The 16,560-nt window shown below is 40.7% G+C and overlaps 1 protein-coding gene across 7 annotated transcripts in view; it reads left to right on the forward strand.

Moving 5' to 3' along the window:
• AHRR (aryl hydrocarbon receptor repressor) overlaps positions 1 to 16,560 on the forward strand; it is an 89,595-nt gene that overhangs the window by 44,118 nt on the left and 28,917 nt on the right. For 4 of the 7 annotated variants that reach the window (XM_055800541.1, XM_055800538.1, XM_055800537.1 and 1 more), the window contains exon 4: positions 14,674 to 14,774. In XM_055800541.1, the coding sequence (XP_055656516.1) occupies positions 14,674 to 14,774 (101 nt within the window). Of the gene's footprint in view, positions 1 to 9,331; positions 9,438 to 9,465; positions 12,436 to 14,673; positions 14,775 to 16,560 lie in introns of those variants that run through there. The other 3 variants (XM_027776993.2, XM_027776991.2, XM_027776994.2) reach the window with 3 other exon arrangements.

Consider the following 16,560-nt stretch of genomic DNA (forward strand, 5'->3'; position numbering starts at 1 on the left):
AAATGGTTTGATTTTGGATTATTAGTTGGAGTATAAGTGAGCTGGTTTACATTTCTCTGAATAATTTTCAAATCAAATAAACTTCACAAGAGGATTAAAAAAAATAATGTAAAGGCAGATTTGCAGCTAATCCAAATTACTGTCTGCATGATCCCTTAGATATATAGGTGGTGTACAGATCTTTCACTGCTGGGTGCAAGTTTATAGAGCTGAGAAGGGACTGAGGAAAGCTTACAGTAATTATTTGGAAACTGGCATATCAGAGGTCATTGCTTATCCTAATCTCACTATAATAAATTACTGACCAATTCTTTCTCTAGAATTGCAGATCGAATGAGACTTAGGCACATGTATTAGATGCCTTCTTGCATCTACTTAGAAAATGGAGCAATTGACCACATGGTCTTTGAATAGAAGAGGTCATATTCTTGAGAAAAGATTGCAAATATTTTATTTTCATATAATAAGGAATAGAAAAAGGACTCTCAGTAAGGCAGGATGTTTTAAGTACCAGCTCTGTGGCCAGACTGTCGTGCAGAACAGAGCTGAGCAGCAAGTATTCTAGCAGCTGTTTACCCTGAAATACCCATATGTAAACTAATTCCTGCTGTTACCAATGATTTTTTTGCCAACTGTCTCCAGAAGAACAGTATAATTTATTTCTGTAGGTAAAGTAGCACAACAGTACTCTGGTGTATCTCTCGCCATAACTAGAAAGGAAAATTGCTGTGTTAAATACTTGCATTAGTATCCAATGGTCTTTCACTTTATCTAAATTTCTTGTGGTTTAGCTGAAGTTCATAAACAGGGACAAAGTCACATCTCTTTGTTTGGGCAGGAGCTGACCTTCTATATTTTTCATTTCCGTGGGAAGTTGTTGTAGTGGTAAGTGAACGGGCACAAATCAGTAACATAAGACTCAGGGCAACATCTTCACAAGTTTCAGAAACCTTTGAAACTATGGCCTGTCTTCAGAAATGCCTGCAGCCTGGTCTGCACTAGTCCGGTTACCATCCAGGTCACTCTGGAGGCTGGCAACACCCTCTTGTTACAGACCAGCATCTCTGTCTCATCACCTCCACCAGCACTTTCTCTGAGCTGAGAAACTGGTGATGCTTGGTGCCTGAGGTTGAGCCTGCCTTGGTGCCCTGACTTCCCGCCCATGACGTGAGTGCACCAGGCTCTGACAGTGAGGTCCACCAGCAGTAAGCGCACAATCCCCTGTCCAGTTTCCAGCCTAATTCCCCTCCATAAATATAGGTGGCACCTGGAGCAGAGACGAGGCTGATTTTGGGGTGTCATTAGTTTCATATAAAAGCTAGAACAGGAGGTCAACTTTTGTGTAAAAGGCAAACTGCGGTGCAGATGGGAGGGGACCTGACCCCCTGCCTGAGCTGGGTGAAGATACACATCAAGGTCAAGACTGCATATTACTTTGGATGAAGCCAAGGCCACTTCACAACCAGTGGGTGCATCTCCAGAATCCCTGAATCAGTCTGTAGCATGTGTGGGTGCACCTGAATGAGTTTTCACCTGGCTAACATGGCTAAGAATAGCAATGAACTTGCGGGACAGTGTGCGAACGAGTCATCTCAGCCCACACTGAGTCCTCAACAGGCTTAGTGCTGTGCCCTCATTACTATTGTTACTTATTTAAGCTGGATTATAAAGCTGGTTTGGGCAAGCCTATTTGTGCTGCCTTTAAATGAAATGTGTCTGCATACTAATCCTCATAAAATGTCAATGAGCAATACATCCAACTTAATTTTTTAAATTGTAGGCTCCAAAGTAATTTAACAGCTTTTGAAAACTTTATTTCAGGTAATTAGTGCAAATAATTTCATGATGGAACAACAACGGTTGCTTTCATAGCGCTGCTTGTGAAAATAGGCCACCACCCCCCTTCAATGGGTAGAGTTGACTTCCCATAAAAGGAAAAGTATTTTTAACGTTTCTTTAAATTCCCACCTGCCCCCATCACCCAAAGGCCATTCCAGCTACCACCTACAAGGCATGTCCCTACAGTAGTCTGTTGGTCATTTGTGGGATGTTGTCAGCTAAAATATAAAACAGGCTTTTCTGTCCTAGAAACAAGCTCTAACTAGTACTCATTGCATATTCACAGTATTTCTCCAGAATAAATTTTTTATAGTAAACCCATGTCCTGATCTACCATTTCTGTATTGTTGGTGTCCCTAACACTGCAGTAGTGCAGTGTTTAATTCAGGGCAATTGTATCTGTTGTTTGTTGAATCTAATATTTGTTTGACTGTTTACCATGGCTTTTAGATATCTTAATGAACATAATTCACATTAGCACATGGTTGGCAGACATGGACCTTTAAGATAATAAAGAGGAACAGGCTGAATAAATATTTGAAAAAGGTGCCAGTGTAGTTTAAAAGAATTTTAGAGCTATTTATTTTAACCTTTTACTTAATTCTACTGGGGCAACATGACTCCATTCAGATAAAACTCCAAGCTATACATTTCTTCCCTGCTCAAATTCAAATAAAATAGTCCTGTGACATAGCTGGGGGAAGCCAGTAAGATAATATGCATGTACCTTGTATCTGCATGGGTCGAAAGGATGGGCTGCCTCTTTAAAAGGTTTCCGTGAACCTGCATTGTTATAGTAAGCTCTGGTAGGCGAGGGGTTGCGTGACTGCAGCAGCCTCATTTGTGACCTCAGAAAAGTGGTTATGAAAGTGATCTCTTGATCAGAGGAATAGAGCTCTGCTGCCTGCCAGACCAGCACGGCAGAAATGAGCCTCCTCCCTGCAAATCTGCCCCGGCAGGAGAAAAAATGTTACTCCTTTGGATGCAGCTTTTTTTTGCTCTGAAAAATAGTTGGCTTAAAACAAAATAGGCTCTAGACGATGCATTTTCTCCAGTTAACTTTCACATTTCTAAAGAAACATGCAAGAGCATCTTTGCTTTTCCTTTTTGCAATTTGCAAGGTTCATTTTCTGCCTTAAACCTGTTCACGTTCTTAGCATAGTACTAATTTGTTTCAGTGGTTATTGGACTGACTCTGGCAGCGAGTTGCAGCGCGTATCCCATGAAGTTCATATAAGAATTGATGAAAAACCAATATAAACTGATGTCTATGTTACATAATGAGTGTGATGCAGATCTGATGAGACAATAGGAAAGAAATCACCAGTTTTCATCCAGAAGACCTTGACAGAATAAGCACTAAAAGTAATTTATGGATCATAATTCTCTTTATACGTACTATTCACCTAGTATTGATCACTCAGTGAAAGCTGTAATTAACTATAACTGTCTTGAAAGTTGAGGTCCCCATCCTATATGTTTCATGAGTGGGAGTCGAGTTTCCTGTCTATCCCATAGGGAACACTTGCTGTTGCTTTGGTTCTGGCTATGAGTCAAGGTAGTGGGCACCTTCACAGGAGTCAGACTTGCCTGTTCAAGTTAATGACACATATGCAGAATAGTTGAAACTGGAGAAAAGGTTATGTTTTATTAGCTAGAACTTTGTTTCTGAAATACAGAACTTGGGTTGGTTGTTCCTTGTCTTCACACGAGACGAGTCTGATAAGAACATTGTGACTGTCTTTTAATTTTATCACTATATCCAAGTATTCTCTGTTTTTAAAAAGTGAAAGGCAAATCAAAGTAGGGCCACAATTTACATTTGTAGAGTGTTCAAATATTACTTATTCTGCCTTTTTTAAAGACAGTATTTTTCATTATGCTTAGAAAATTTGAATGTCCTAATTTTAGTCATTGACCTAGGGACTGGCATTTTTTTAAAAAAACTTGATTTCTCTAACTCTAAGGGGGAGAGAACAGGTAAGCCCACTACTGGCCTGCTTAGGGTCTTTAGGATCTGCTTAGGATCATTTTCTGAGCATGGAACCTGGCTGTGGAAAAAGGCAAAGCAAAACTTTTGTGAGGAAGTGAAAAATGAAGGTTCTTGTAGTAATTAAACACATCATGTGCATGCGTTTTCTACTTCTGCAGAAGGTTCCTGTTTTGCAAAGCAATTTATTTTTGGACAAACCATAATGTCTTCTCTCCAGGCCCTCTGACTAACAAGGGATTCCAGTTGGAAGCAAGGTCCATCTGTTTGGATAGCTTTTCAGGACTACTCTTTAAATGCATGCATTAAAATATTAATGTGTCTAAAACTACATTAAACATCTCCAGGGATTGTAACCTTACCAGTTTAGGGTTCTGGTGGTTCAGTTTTTGACTTTTGTTGTTGGATTGTTCTTCATCCTGAGCTTTTATGTAAGATTTTCATGTTACTGGTTTCAGCATTCTAAGAAGTTCTGGAATACAGTTCAGTGTTTAAAAATTATCCTGAAAATTGATTCTGAAAGAATTTTTAAAACTTTTATTGTTCCTGATGCTTCATTTGCCTGTATCTTGTCTCAGCACGTTCTTTTACTTCCTAAAGTAGAAAAGCCAAAGCTCAAGGACCTGCTTTCAGGCACCTTTTCCCCACAGCTCGTTAGGTTCATTTAACCTCTCAAGGCTTCACACAGTCAATCTCATCCTGGCAGTCTCCACAGATGGCAGAAAAGGCCAGAGTCTTTAGACTCTTTCTGCCTTAGAAAGAGGTGCTGCGTTCCGTGGTGTGTGTGTGTTTATCGGTGATAGTGCAGCAGTGTACTGTGGTATCCAGCTGACTTAAAGGTGGGGATTCTTGCATTTCTTCTCTCAAGTGTGTTTGCTTATTTAAAGTACACTGGAAAGCAAATGTGTCTTTGCCTTTAATATTGGATACAGTATGACAGCTATATAAAGCAGATATTAAGGAATGGCTTCTATGATGTTTCTGACTCTGAAACTGATGAAGCCAGATTTGGTTTTCTGGGTAACATATGCACATCCTGTGCACTGAGGGCTCAGTGTGAATATTTTAGATGCAATGTTTATTTCATCTTAAAGGTTTCCTTTATCCTCTCCAGATCATGTGCTTTGGCTATTTTTAAACAGCCTCTTGGGTGATATACTGGCCTACTGACACATGCTTTTTCAACTCCCTTCTAAGAGATACTGACTTAAATTCCCTCTTGGGGGTAGCAGGTATGAATTTAGCCCATGCCTTTCCATGCAGAGTGGTGCAAACACAATTATAAAGGGAAAAGAATGTTATAAAAGCAGTAGAAATTGAGGAGTGGAAGCTCAGGAGATAGTCTGTTTGAAACATAGGCCTGGAAAAGAGGATATCAAATCCAAAAAGGCTAACAAAGATCATGTAAATCTCACGTAAGTCAGCCAATGTCAGGTGATTTAATCAGGAAGGGGGGAGAGATGCTTTCTCATGCACTTTCCTAGTTGCGTTTATTTTCATGCTTGGTCTTTGATTTGATTTCATTTTCCAGTGATTGATTTACAAAATATTCTAAACTGTAGAGCTAAACTGAAGAGGGTAAAATGGTGCATATTTTCTGCAGCCAATAAAGACTACAAATCTTCTGATATTCTCAAGATAAATCTGTTATCAGATCTTCATTGTGTTTCTTCTGTAAGATGCAATTGTTACAGTCTCCTTTTTTAAAATGGGGAAGATTCCAGTAGACTGTAGTTGTTTACTTATGAACACACATAGCTTTTCTTTTAGCTGTCATTTCAGCAAAAACGGATTTTGGTCTCGATACTTATGTTTCTCAAAAATATTTCAGACTCAAATTTATTTCAATAGGCTGTTTATCATAAAAGAAGTATTTTCTTGTTTGTTTGGATGCCGTGATTAGTCACAAGCTGGTCTTTCATCATATGCTGAAATTTAGTCACATACAGGCTTTCTCATAAGGTTCTGATTTTTGTTATTGTTGCTTCTGTGATATACTTTGTTTTGCATCACAGATGCTGCTCTTGTTCATCTGTTGTTTATTTTCTGTCTGAAACAAATTTTGTGGACAAGGTTGTGGCATTGCAGTGAGATTATAACAACATAAGAAATGCACTACTGTGTCACACCAGTGGTCCATCTAGTCTGGTATTCTCATCTCCAAAATTGCTGTCTATTACCTGCTTTAAAGCAGTCTTGTGCTACTGTCACTGAGCACTTCACAGTCCTTATATGGTGGGGTTGGGTGAACAGCAGTTCTGCATTCAGTTTATCCACTGCCTTTACAATTTTGTAAACTTCTGTTACCTCTCCCCTCATCCTTCTCAGTAAACAGTCACAGGTGTTTTTGCCTCTCCTGAGAGGATAGCTGCCTCTGCTGTGGACCCCAATGTCCACTGTTGGATTATTTGGGAGAATCCAACCAGTGAAAAAACCTTGGGATAAAAATAATATGAGCCACATCAAAAGAGGACTACATTCTTCAACCACAGAGAGAGAAAGTGCTGGGAATTCAGAGGATATAGAGAACGTAGATTTTATTTTTCCTTGTACAGTTTTTTTAAAATACCCGGAAAAGAGAAAAGACGGCAGCTCTTTGGCCAATAAACCATCATGAAGGACACTTAGAAGAACTGGGAAACTCTGCAAGTTGTTTTGATAGGCCATCTGCTCCATAGAGCCTAGAATAAATGTGTCTTGATGTGCCATTCCTCCCAATATGTATGTATACCATGATAGGTGGGATTTACTGAGATCCCACTCAAGCAATCAACATGTGGCAGGTCAGAACACACTGCAGTACACTTAAGACTAATTTAGATTAGTTTGGTGGGGTCTGAATCCCTCAGCATAGGTGTAACATGCAGTGTTTCAGTATAGTACAGAGGAAAATGGAAACTAGAGTAAAACACACATGAAACTACATTGACTGTACATTCTGAGGCCCAACGCTAAGCAAGTTTTCTAAATACAGAATAGTTATCTTAAATTTATTTTTTTCTACATTAAACTCATGCTCTATATCTCAGTTCTCATTAATGGACATGTAATTTACAAACTTATGCTTTAAGGGATAAGGAATTTTTTGGAATCATCTTAATTTTTATGAGGGATGTGGGTATTGATTTGAAAGTGGGCTAAGTGGTTTTCAGATTTCTCACTCGAGGTTGCTGACAACTCACGATTGTGTTCCGTTTTGTAGTTTGACAGAATAACTCATTTGTATGCGTTTTTTTAAAATCTTTTAATGGATTTTTTTAAAAGGGCGTGCAAGCAAACACACACTCAGAGAAGCTATCATGTTACAGCTTAATTAAACTAAGAATGGAATAATACAGGGACAAAATTAAGGCCTCAGAACTGAACCTATAAATCAATAAGTTTTCATCATCAAATCATCGTATTTAAAGTAGTAGGTAATCAAATGGAATTAGGAAGATGAAGCAGAAGACAATTACTTGGAACAAGTCTTATATCCTGGGATAATTTAGGAGGACTGCATGTCTTTGGCAGTCTTATAGCCAATATAGTCTACCAGAGCCACTGATAACAAATATTGACTCACAGTGATGCAAACAGATCTCTAAAATACCTTCTTTGCCAATGCACAACATGGGGTTGTTTGCTGGGGAGATCATCTGTTGAGTCATATGAAGAGAGAAAGGTTGCAACAGTAAGCTGCAGAGAGGAAATGTGCTTTCTAGACAAGTTCTTTTGAGCCTGTTGCTTGTACAGTTAGCACTCATGTATAGTTTTCACATGGAGGCACAGCTTTTCTTTGGATCTGTGATCCCTCAGAAGTTATGGAATAAGGGAGATGTTACAGTCCCGGACTACATAAAAACATGACATACAAGTGTGGTGGCATACGGTTTTGTGAGATACAGATAGAATAAAGCATCAAAAACATCCTAAGAATAGCTATAACTTAACATACTTCACATATTCTCCATATACACACACTTCTCATAACACCCACTTAGCATTCCCAGCATTTCTTAAATTATTCTACACACTTTACAGCCTTAGAATTGTGGAAACAGGAAGTGTCCATCCGGAACATCCTAATGCTCATTCACCTAAAACCGTAAGCAGTTCTTACCTTACAAATTTAATGCTGTTTATAATTAACCTATGAAAGTTTTCCTGAAGGGAAAGTGAAATGTCCATTACTGAGGATACTCAACAAAAATCCAGAGCAACCTGCCTGCCTGAAGTTAGCTCTGTTTTGATCAGGGTGGGGTAGACCAGATGACCTTCAAAGGTCCCTTCCAGCCTCCAGCCTCCTGAGTTTCCGTGATTGTCTATCCCAACACAATAAATAGGCCAGGGTTCCCCACTGGTAAAAAACTTCCCTAAAGCTTCGCAGAACTCTTTGCACCACAGCACAACTGAACATAAGCAAGTAATTGTTTTCAGCTTCTCGGCTTGCCTCATCTAAATTGTATTCCCCAAAGGCACACAGACCTCTTTTTTACATGCAAGAAAAAAATACCCTGACTTGGTCATCTCCCCAAGAAGTCCTCGGTTTGCGGTTCTTCTCTTTCACCTGCACCCTGACTCTGGTGCTGCCTTTTCACTGGACTCCCCAGTACTGCTGGCCCTGGCATCCCGCCAGCTCTGTCCCAAAGACTCCATCTGTTGATCACGGACTCCTGCCTGAAACTGATTCCCTTCATGACACAACCTTGCTCAACAGTTAGGTCAAGTAAGAAAAGATAGGACTGATAGGTTTTAGAGGGCAGTGTGAAAAGAGGGAGTATTTTGCCTGGGAACTGGAGGAGAGCACACCAGGACTTGCCCAAGGCAAGAGGCTCACCCTTTTCCCTTTCTTGCCTGCTAGAAACCCTCCCTGAGATCTCATCCTGAACATCTTGTCTGATCACCACTACATCTTCTAACGAGCAAGATCTCTCAGGGCTGATGTTTGTAGAAAAACTATAGGAATCCGAGCCTTCTCCCTCTTTTCTATGTTTTCCTGTAGAAATAATTTCCATGTGTATGCTTACATACACAGACAGCAGTGGCAGCTGGGTCACCATTTTAGAAAGCTCATGTCGTCTGCAATAATTTCTAAAAACACAAAACCATCCGGTGGAATACACCAAAACCAGCTATTCTGATAATCGCTCCAGAAGCATTTTTTACTGTTTGCAAAAGGATTTGACTCTTTGGGGAAACACTCCTCACCGTTTGCGCTGCCTGTTTTCTCCCCTCTCCCTGCTGCACGAGTTCTTTTTCTGCTCCTTCACTTTAAGCCCCTTTGCTTCTTTTAGGCAGCTTCCAGATATCTGATACAGTATATAATGAGGAATTAGGTTCCATTACACGAAGGCTTAACCTTCTCGAAAAGCATTCAGCGCTTGCCAGGAGTCATCAATATTTAACAGCTGTTGTTATTATGAAATACTTCATAGGGTAACGCGGCTTGTCTGCTCGCACGCAAGGGTTTGAACGGGCGCCAGGCCCCTGTCAGAGCTGCTGAGAGATTGACAGGCGGCGAGGCTTGCGTGACAGCGGGGCTGGGGTTAGTCAGCAGTCTGCCTCCTCCGCAGCAGGGACTTCTCCTCCCCCTCGCCTCCCTTCAAAAAGGCTCCTCTGGACGGGGGTGAGACATGGGCTGGGGTCTCAGGGGGGCGAGGTGGCCCCACCAGCTCCGTGCAAAGGCTGGGGGGAGAGGAGGGCTGCTGGGCGGTGGCATCTCTTTGATGCCCCTCTTGCATGGGGAAAAAATGGATGAGGCTTGCTGGGGAAGGGGAAAAGTGGTTCGGAAAAAAAAGAGGGGACGGGATCTGGAAAGCAAACAGTTTGGTTCATACCTTAAATAAATGTCATGCTGTACTTGAGAAACTTCAAAGGGCAGTCAGATTTCAAAGCATCTCTTAAGAAGAAGCAGACTGAGAAAACCGCTAAGTTGGGAAGAAAAAGTTTGCATTATTGCTAGCATAATTTCATCTGGCGTTCTGGTAGCCTCCGCGACGGGACTGAGCACCATACATCTTTTATCCAGAGGGTGTGTTTTGGTGCTGATTTCTTCTTTCCCAAAGCGTTTGTGCAACCTGTATGTTGTGGCATTTCAAAATGCAAGCACCCCTTTCATATTGTTTGGCAACGCATGATAACTGTTCTTTACGGTTTATATTGTTTAATTTCAGTGTGTATCTAATGAGCCCTTATTGTCACTCGATGTTCTTTGTAATGCAGCAAGAGGAAACAGATCGTTTCATTTCATGACTGTAGGTTTGTTAAGCAGAATTGCTCACACCAAGTGTTTCCTAGTTCTGTTGTTTTGTTTTCTAAGCATTCACGGTAACACGCATAGCTGCTTCTTCCTGCAGCTAGAAGATCCAGGAAGAAAGACCCCGTCTTCACTTCCTTTCAAGTACGTAGTTACCAAAAGTAAGATTTGTATGCATAAAGCAGTATCTCTGAACCTGCCAGCTAGATTTGGGTATTTTCCTCTGCTCATTTTAAGAAACAATTTATCCCCTGAGCATCACTGGAGAGAAGGGATCTCACAGGTACTCCTTGTAAAAAAGCTTGACACTGATACGCCTGCATCATACCAAGTCTGAAGAAGACAGTACTGTCCCCTCCTTACATCTCAAATGAACCCAGGCAAGGTGTTCAGATAAGAAATTACATCCCTTCACTGCTGTTTTCTCACCTGTACTGCTGTTGCTTGGTGCAGGTGGCCTGAGCAGTGCAAGGCCCCTGGGCCAGCGGGCATAAGGTTTGACCATGCTTTAGTTTGTTACAGAGCTTAGCTTGGCAGGTAGTTTTGCTGATTATTTTCTGAAGAAGGAAGGGTGTGCTTGTGCGGGAAGAGGTACAGAAACACTCAGGAGAATGTAATCCCATGAATTTAAAAAGTACGCTTTTATGAGTCCTGAAATTTCCATCTCTCCGAACTAAGGAGTATTCTGCAATGAATAAATGTTCTGTTATTTCTGGGGGGAAGGGAATGGCTGGTTTCGTAATGCTTCTATAGTCTTTAAAGTGTCAGGCAGCTTTCCTCTTCTTTACCATATTCCAGTTTTTGTTTTCAAGCCAAGGGGTTTGCAAATGCAGATAGTGATGCTTGTATCAGACTGGAGGCTCAAGAGATCTCAGATTTTTACAATGTTCTGGGGAGAAACAGTGCAGCTGTGAAAGGCTCAGCAGCACTGCCAGAGACAGTCCCATACTCCTTAAGCCAAACTTATCATCCCTTTTGTGGACTTCTTTTTGTCCATTCATTAACTGTCAATTCTAACGGTATATTAGTTTTTGGTTTCCACTCCTTTCAGTGCTTTCAGATCAGAAATTGGAACAACGTCCTCAGATCTTTGACCTTTCCTTCAGGAAATTGTGTTAGCCATTTTTCTTCATTTTTTCTCCCTCCTCTCCCTCCTCCTAACCCCCTCCCCCCGCGCCCTGTATATTTCCACAGTGTTGTCCTTCTATAGGACCCAGCATTTCCAAACATGTGAGCTTTTAATGTTGTCTGGGATTGCACCATGCTCACTAGATTGCATGACCTTGCAAAACTGTCAGCCCTGGTACATGTATATCTTTATTTATCACCCTATGGTATCAATACGCTCATTCATCTTCTTTGGCAGAACAGCTCCATCTTCTGTTTTATTTTGTGTTCTGGAAGTGCAGGCTAGATAAGCTGTGCTCAGAAAAAAGTCTCTGCTGTTCCTGATTCCCACCTCTTCACTTTGCCAGTTTTGAACCTAGCAGTAGGTGAGTGCTCTACGCTGAATTGCTGACAGTCTCGTCTAAAGAGTTGCCTCTCCCAGAGAACGCAGTCCAAAGCTCCGTAAAGATAAAACTTTCCATTTTTTTACAGCCAGCAGAATCCACCAGTCTGCCTGCAATATCAGCTTTTTTCTTGCCCCATTCTTGATGTATGGGAACTCTAGCAGCCAGTTTTCCCCTCAGGTCCTGGAGCCATCCTTTGCTGTTTGTTATTTTTTAGCCTTGCACAGTTGCTCCTCCCTGCCTGCTAGAAACAGTACTCCTGCATTCTCCAATCTTTCATTTGTTTTTGTCATCGCAGGCTTCACCGTTGCTCCAGAGGGCCACCATTTTATATAATGTCCAAGCTTGATCACAGCTGTACTGGCATCAGGCCCTTTGCTACCAAGCCACCCATCATAACTTTGCTGACTTTCCTTCAGTTCTCCCTCGTGATTCCTGGTGGTGACAGGGGCGTTGTTAGGCTGCTCTGTTTTCTTTTCTCTATTTTTCTGCCTGGTTAGATAACATCTTGCAGTTTTCCCTCCTCATCCTGTCATGTCTTGCTTTTCCTCCTCCTCATTAATTTGGGGGTTCTGTGTAGTTTTCTGCCTGTCTTGCTCTGCTTTCTCCAGGTGACAGGCTATTTCCCGGTACAGTATCTCTTCGGAGCTCTCACTGCAGTACCAGCCAAGCCCTGGGTGGATTAATCCAGTATTTCCAGTGCAGGGAGGCAGAACAGGAGTGAACAGCCAGCAACAGCTCCGCTGCCTCAGGTGCGAGGAACAAACATCCCTCTCTGAGGAGCCTCTTGGCGCCAAGGGTGTCCTTCGTCTTTGATGGTGCAATGGGTCTCCTCGCAGTCCGGGCCAGCGGGTAGGGTATGTTATGAAACGGATGTGTGTGGCCTAGCATATGGGTAACTCTAGCCGGCAAAATAACATTAAAATACTTTCCATTTGGAGATGGAATTTATAGTAGCCAGATGAGCTACGGAACAAACATCTCTTGTGCTTCTGCTGCTGTGTTTGTGTGAGCCTGAAGGCTAACAAACAGGCAGGGAGCTCTGGCCCGCTCAGCTGGGTAAAATAATAGTTTCCACTAACGATGAAGTTTGAACTGGTGGAATTTTCGCAATGCCAAAAGAGCGCATCAGAAAAAAAATCTTAGTTTTGTCTCGCCCCTCCCTGTCTGTCCTTTAACCTGCAAACCACAGTGTCAGTAATTATAAAAACATCTTTTCTGAGGGTGGAAACTCTGGAAGAGGCCATTGGAATAGGGGCTGGACTTTTAAAAATTATTGTCGTGAGTGTCCGTATGTCGGTTCTTATGGACAGGCGTGGCAGAAGGCTTGGCTGATTGGGGGTGAAAAAAAGCAACCGTTTCAAATAAGTCCAAGAGGTATACCAAAATGAAAATGCAGAGTGAAGAATCTGCATGTCCTGTTCATAGCAGCCTAGCTTACAAATCTGAAATCACAAAATTGTTTTGGCTGGAATACGTGGGTAAGGAACTGTTTTAGGCAGCTTGGGATTTTCCTGATGTGTTTTCCCATGCCCAGGGGAGGGATTTATTACATCTAATTATACGTTTGAGATGATTGCTTTGGGGTAATGACCGACATTATGACTGGCAGCAAATATTTACAATGTAAGCTAAAAAACATCACGAATATTCAGTCAGCGTGGTTCTGTGTTGCCATCATCTGTTGTAAAACGCTGATGTATCTTACAACAGTCCCTCACTAGGCTGTTAAATTGATAAGGGGCTCTTGCACAGCTGTTTGGAAAGGAAGTAACTCCATTTAGATATCCTTAATCATTTGCAACAAGTATTATTCAAGCCATTTAAAAATGTAGACCTTTTTCTTGATTTGGTATCTTACTAAAAATTTAAATCTAATTTTTTTTTTTACTAAAAATTTAAATTGTCATGGCTTTTAGCAACAAGCTCAGAAGTATTAGAGGCTTGCTGTCTGGCTCCTCTTTTTATTCTCATTTGGTATGAACTATTCCTGTCCATCTCAACCCTTCTTTTTTTGGATTATTAAGCATCTCTGGCTGTGGCTGCTCCAGCTCTCCTTTAGCTGGAAGGGACAATGTGTATCAAATGTCCCAGCTAATCTCACTGGTATGCTCTCCTCTCTCATTTTCTCCATGGAAAGGAGAACAAACAGAAAACTGAATCTCTGTTTGCTACCCAGATATTTGTATGACTCTTCTCTGGGATGGGACAGTAGTACTGAAGCTGACTCCTTAATTCTTACTGACCAAATGATAAAGACAGCTTCCTGTCATACTCCCCAGATGAAGCAGAATCCCAGTGTGTCAAGTGATGTCATCCTTCTCAGAAATTCTTTCATTACCCCCAGAAATGGGATTGTATTTAAGGGATTTTTCTGTGGGATGTATTGACATGAAGACTTTAATCTGAGTATTCAAAGATATTTCAGATCAGGCAGTGGTAACCCATGTGGGGGAAGAGCACTCACCAGTTTTGACTCCCATTAAGGTTTTCATTATTATTAGGGAAAATATATGCGATTTAATCTATTGTGAGAGATATTAATAAATTTCATACAGTAAACGACCAGCTTAAAACAAATCTTAAACCTCTGTTTAAAAATTAAGGAACTTTCCCTTGAGTCTTACAGTCAGCCTCAGACTCATAGAAGCAAATAGGGTACAGTGAGACTGAAAATAATCTGATGCCAAGAAGGTCAACACTGAAAATAAGAAACTTATTTCAGTCCCTTGTCTTCTGAGCTATATAGGCATTTCTTTATATTGTCATAATACATATTTTTATAAACAAAACAATTTGCTAACTTTCTTTTGTTTCTTTCCTGTGGGTTTTCATTGTTGCTTTATGTAGAATACACTAATGGAAAAAATATGTTCAATAAAATTGTGATAGATATTTCATATAAAAAACATCTGGACTGCCAAATATGCATCTATCTCTTTCACAGCAAAAGAAAGTTGTCAGTAACTGACATCCAGACCACAAAGACAAGAACTCCCAATTAAATCAATGCACGTTAAGTGCCTAAATAAGAATTTTAATCTAGCAGCCCTAATCATTATGGTATCTAAATTGATAATAACTCTTTCCAACAGCCATTCAAGAAAAGCACTTTAAGAAGCAAGTTGGCCAAATGATAAAAGAAGACAATATATCTAACAAGACCGCTGTACAAGAAGGTGGACTTCTACTAGAAGTGAGTGAAAGAATGCTGTCTTTTCTGGCTCTAATCTATTCCGTTTGATGAATTATTTGGGTTAATGCTTTGTGGCAACTCAGGACAAATGGTCACTCTTGGTGTCAGTCATTCAAGAATCACACTTGTGAGTGCTTCTTGCAAGAGCAAAGCTGGCAGTTGTGATAGTCCCGGTCAGTCTCTGTTTGGGCAACTGTACCTTACACCCTTACATCCTCGAAATGACCAGTGAACTCCAGTGGGCCAGCTCACAGTTCTTTTTCACTTGGAGTGATAGCAGAAGTTTGGTTTACTTGGCCCATATTTTGAGGCTGTCAGAAGGAACTTGCTTGGTTTCTGATCTGAGTTGAGATTATTCTGGGATATTTTAATTTATCCTACTTCCTTAACCCTGTGCTCTGAGGGAAGCTGTGTGTGTAGAAGTTACTCCTTCCATGTATTTTTATCCCCTTTAGGATGTTTTTATATTGGCAGAGCAGCATAAAGGGGCCATACTGTTTCTGAGAATTGGATCCATTAATCTAGAGGAAGAATTAATACTGCTGTGAACTACTGAACCAGCTAGAGCACAGCGGTCCATCCCAGATACATCTGCATTTCAAACTCATGATGTAATAATGCCTTTTATACACTGAGGTCCTTGGAAATTCCTGTGTGATTAGGACTACATATGTATAGTTGTTTTGGATAGGATAATATTCATGATATAAAAACTGTGTTTTAATGACAGCTCTGAGATTCATGTAAATGTAAATTAAATAGTAGCCTCAAGCAAATAAATGCGGTATACTATTAAAGTAAAAAGACATTTTATCGTGGGATCCAATATCGTAAGTTTGTCAAGTCTGTGGAATGGAAACTGGCACCCTGATTTCCTTCCTCTCAATACTTTAGAAGATTTTAATTTTATATTTCAAAGCAAGTAACACAGAAGCATCTGATTAGTTAGTGCTAGTGCCAAAATGAAATGTTTGGCTGTCAGCTATTGCTTGCAACCATTTCCATTCTCAATGAACAAGGAGTACAGGGCTTACAACAAATGATAAATATGGTGAGTATATAACTTTTAATGAGGCTCTCCTCTTTAGTCTATGTTTTGTTGGGTGCATATTGCATGACCACAAGTTACAGTCATTAAGACTCTTCAAACAGTAGCCCTACTGCTACAAGCACATGGAGAGAACACAGATGTGTAATTTCAGGTAGGTTACAAGAGACTAATACTACTGGACATGGTAATGGTCTGCTTAATACAGGGTATATAGGAGTCATATTCCTTTTGAATATATGGGAGATATTTTATCCTGGGTCATACTTAATGAGGATCATTAACTGGATGATTAAGTGCCTGTTAATATGAATGTATTTGCCAGGCTTCATTTATGGGCATGTCTGACCTAGAATAAGAGCATTAATTTTCCTTTGGGCTTGCCAGGAATATTCCCTGGGGACTGATTTTGGCTTAGATGCTCATTCAGTGGCCATGGCATGTGAAGAAAAGTGGGGTTTTTTGTTGTTCAAACAAATTCACCATGTTGTTTATTAGGGACAGTGGGGTTTTAACTGAATAGTTGCATTTGTGATTCCTTCGAAGGAGAAGCAAACAGTCTTGCTGGTAGTTGCTTTGCTTTGTATATTGGCTTATGAATCTGGCCGCTTTATCAGGTCTCGAAAGATATTTTTCAGCTGTTAAAAGCCACTTTCTTTCTCGTGACACCACCTTGCACTGTGCAACTTCTCCTAGATGCTTATATAATACAAACAAGAATAATCTGAATTGCCAAAA

This window comes from Falco peregrinus, chromosome 3 (genome assembly GCF_023634155.1).
Source record: "Falco peregrinus isolate bFalPer1 chromosome 3, bFalPer1.pri, whole genome shotgun sequence".
Lineage (NCBI taxonomy): Eukaryota > Metazoa > Chordata > Aves > Falconiformes > Falconidae > Falco > Falco peregrinus.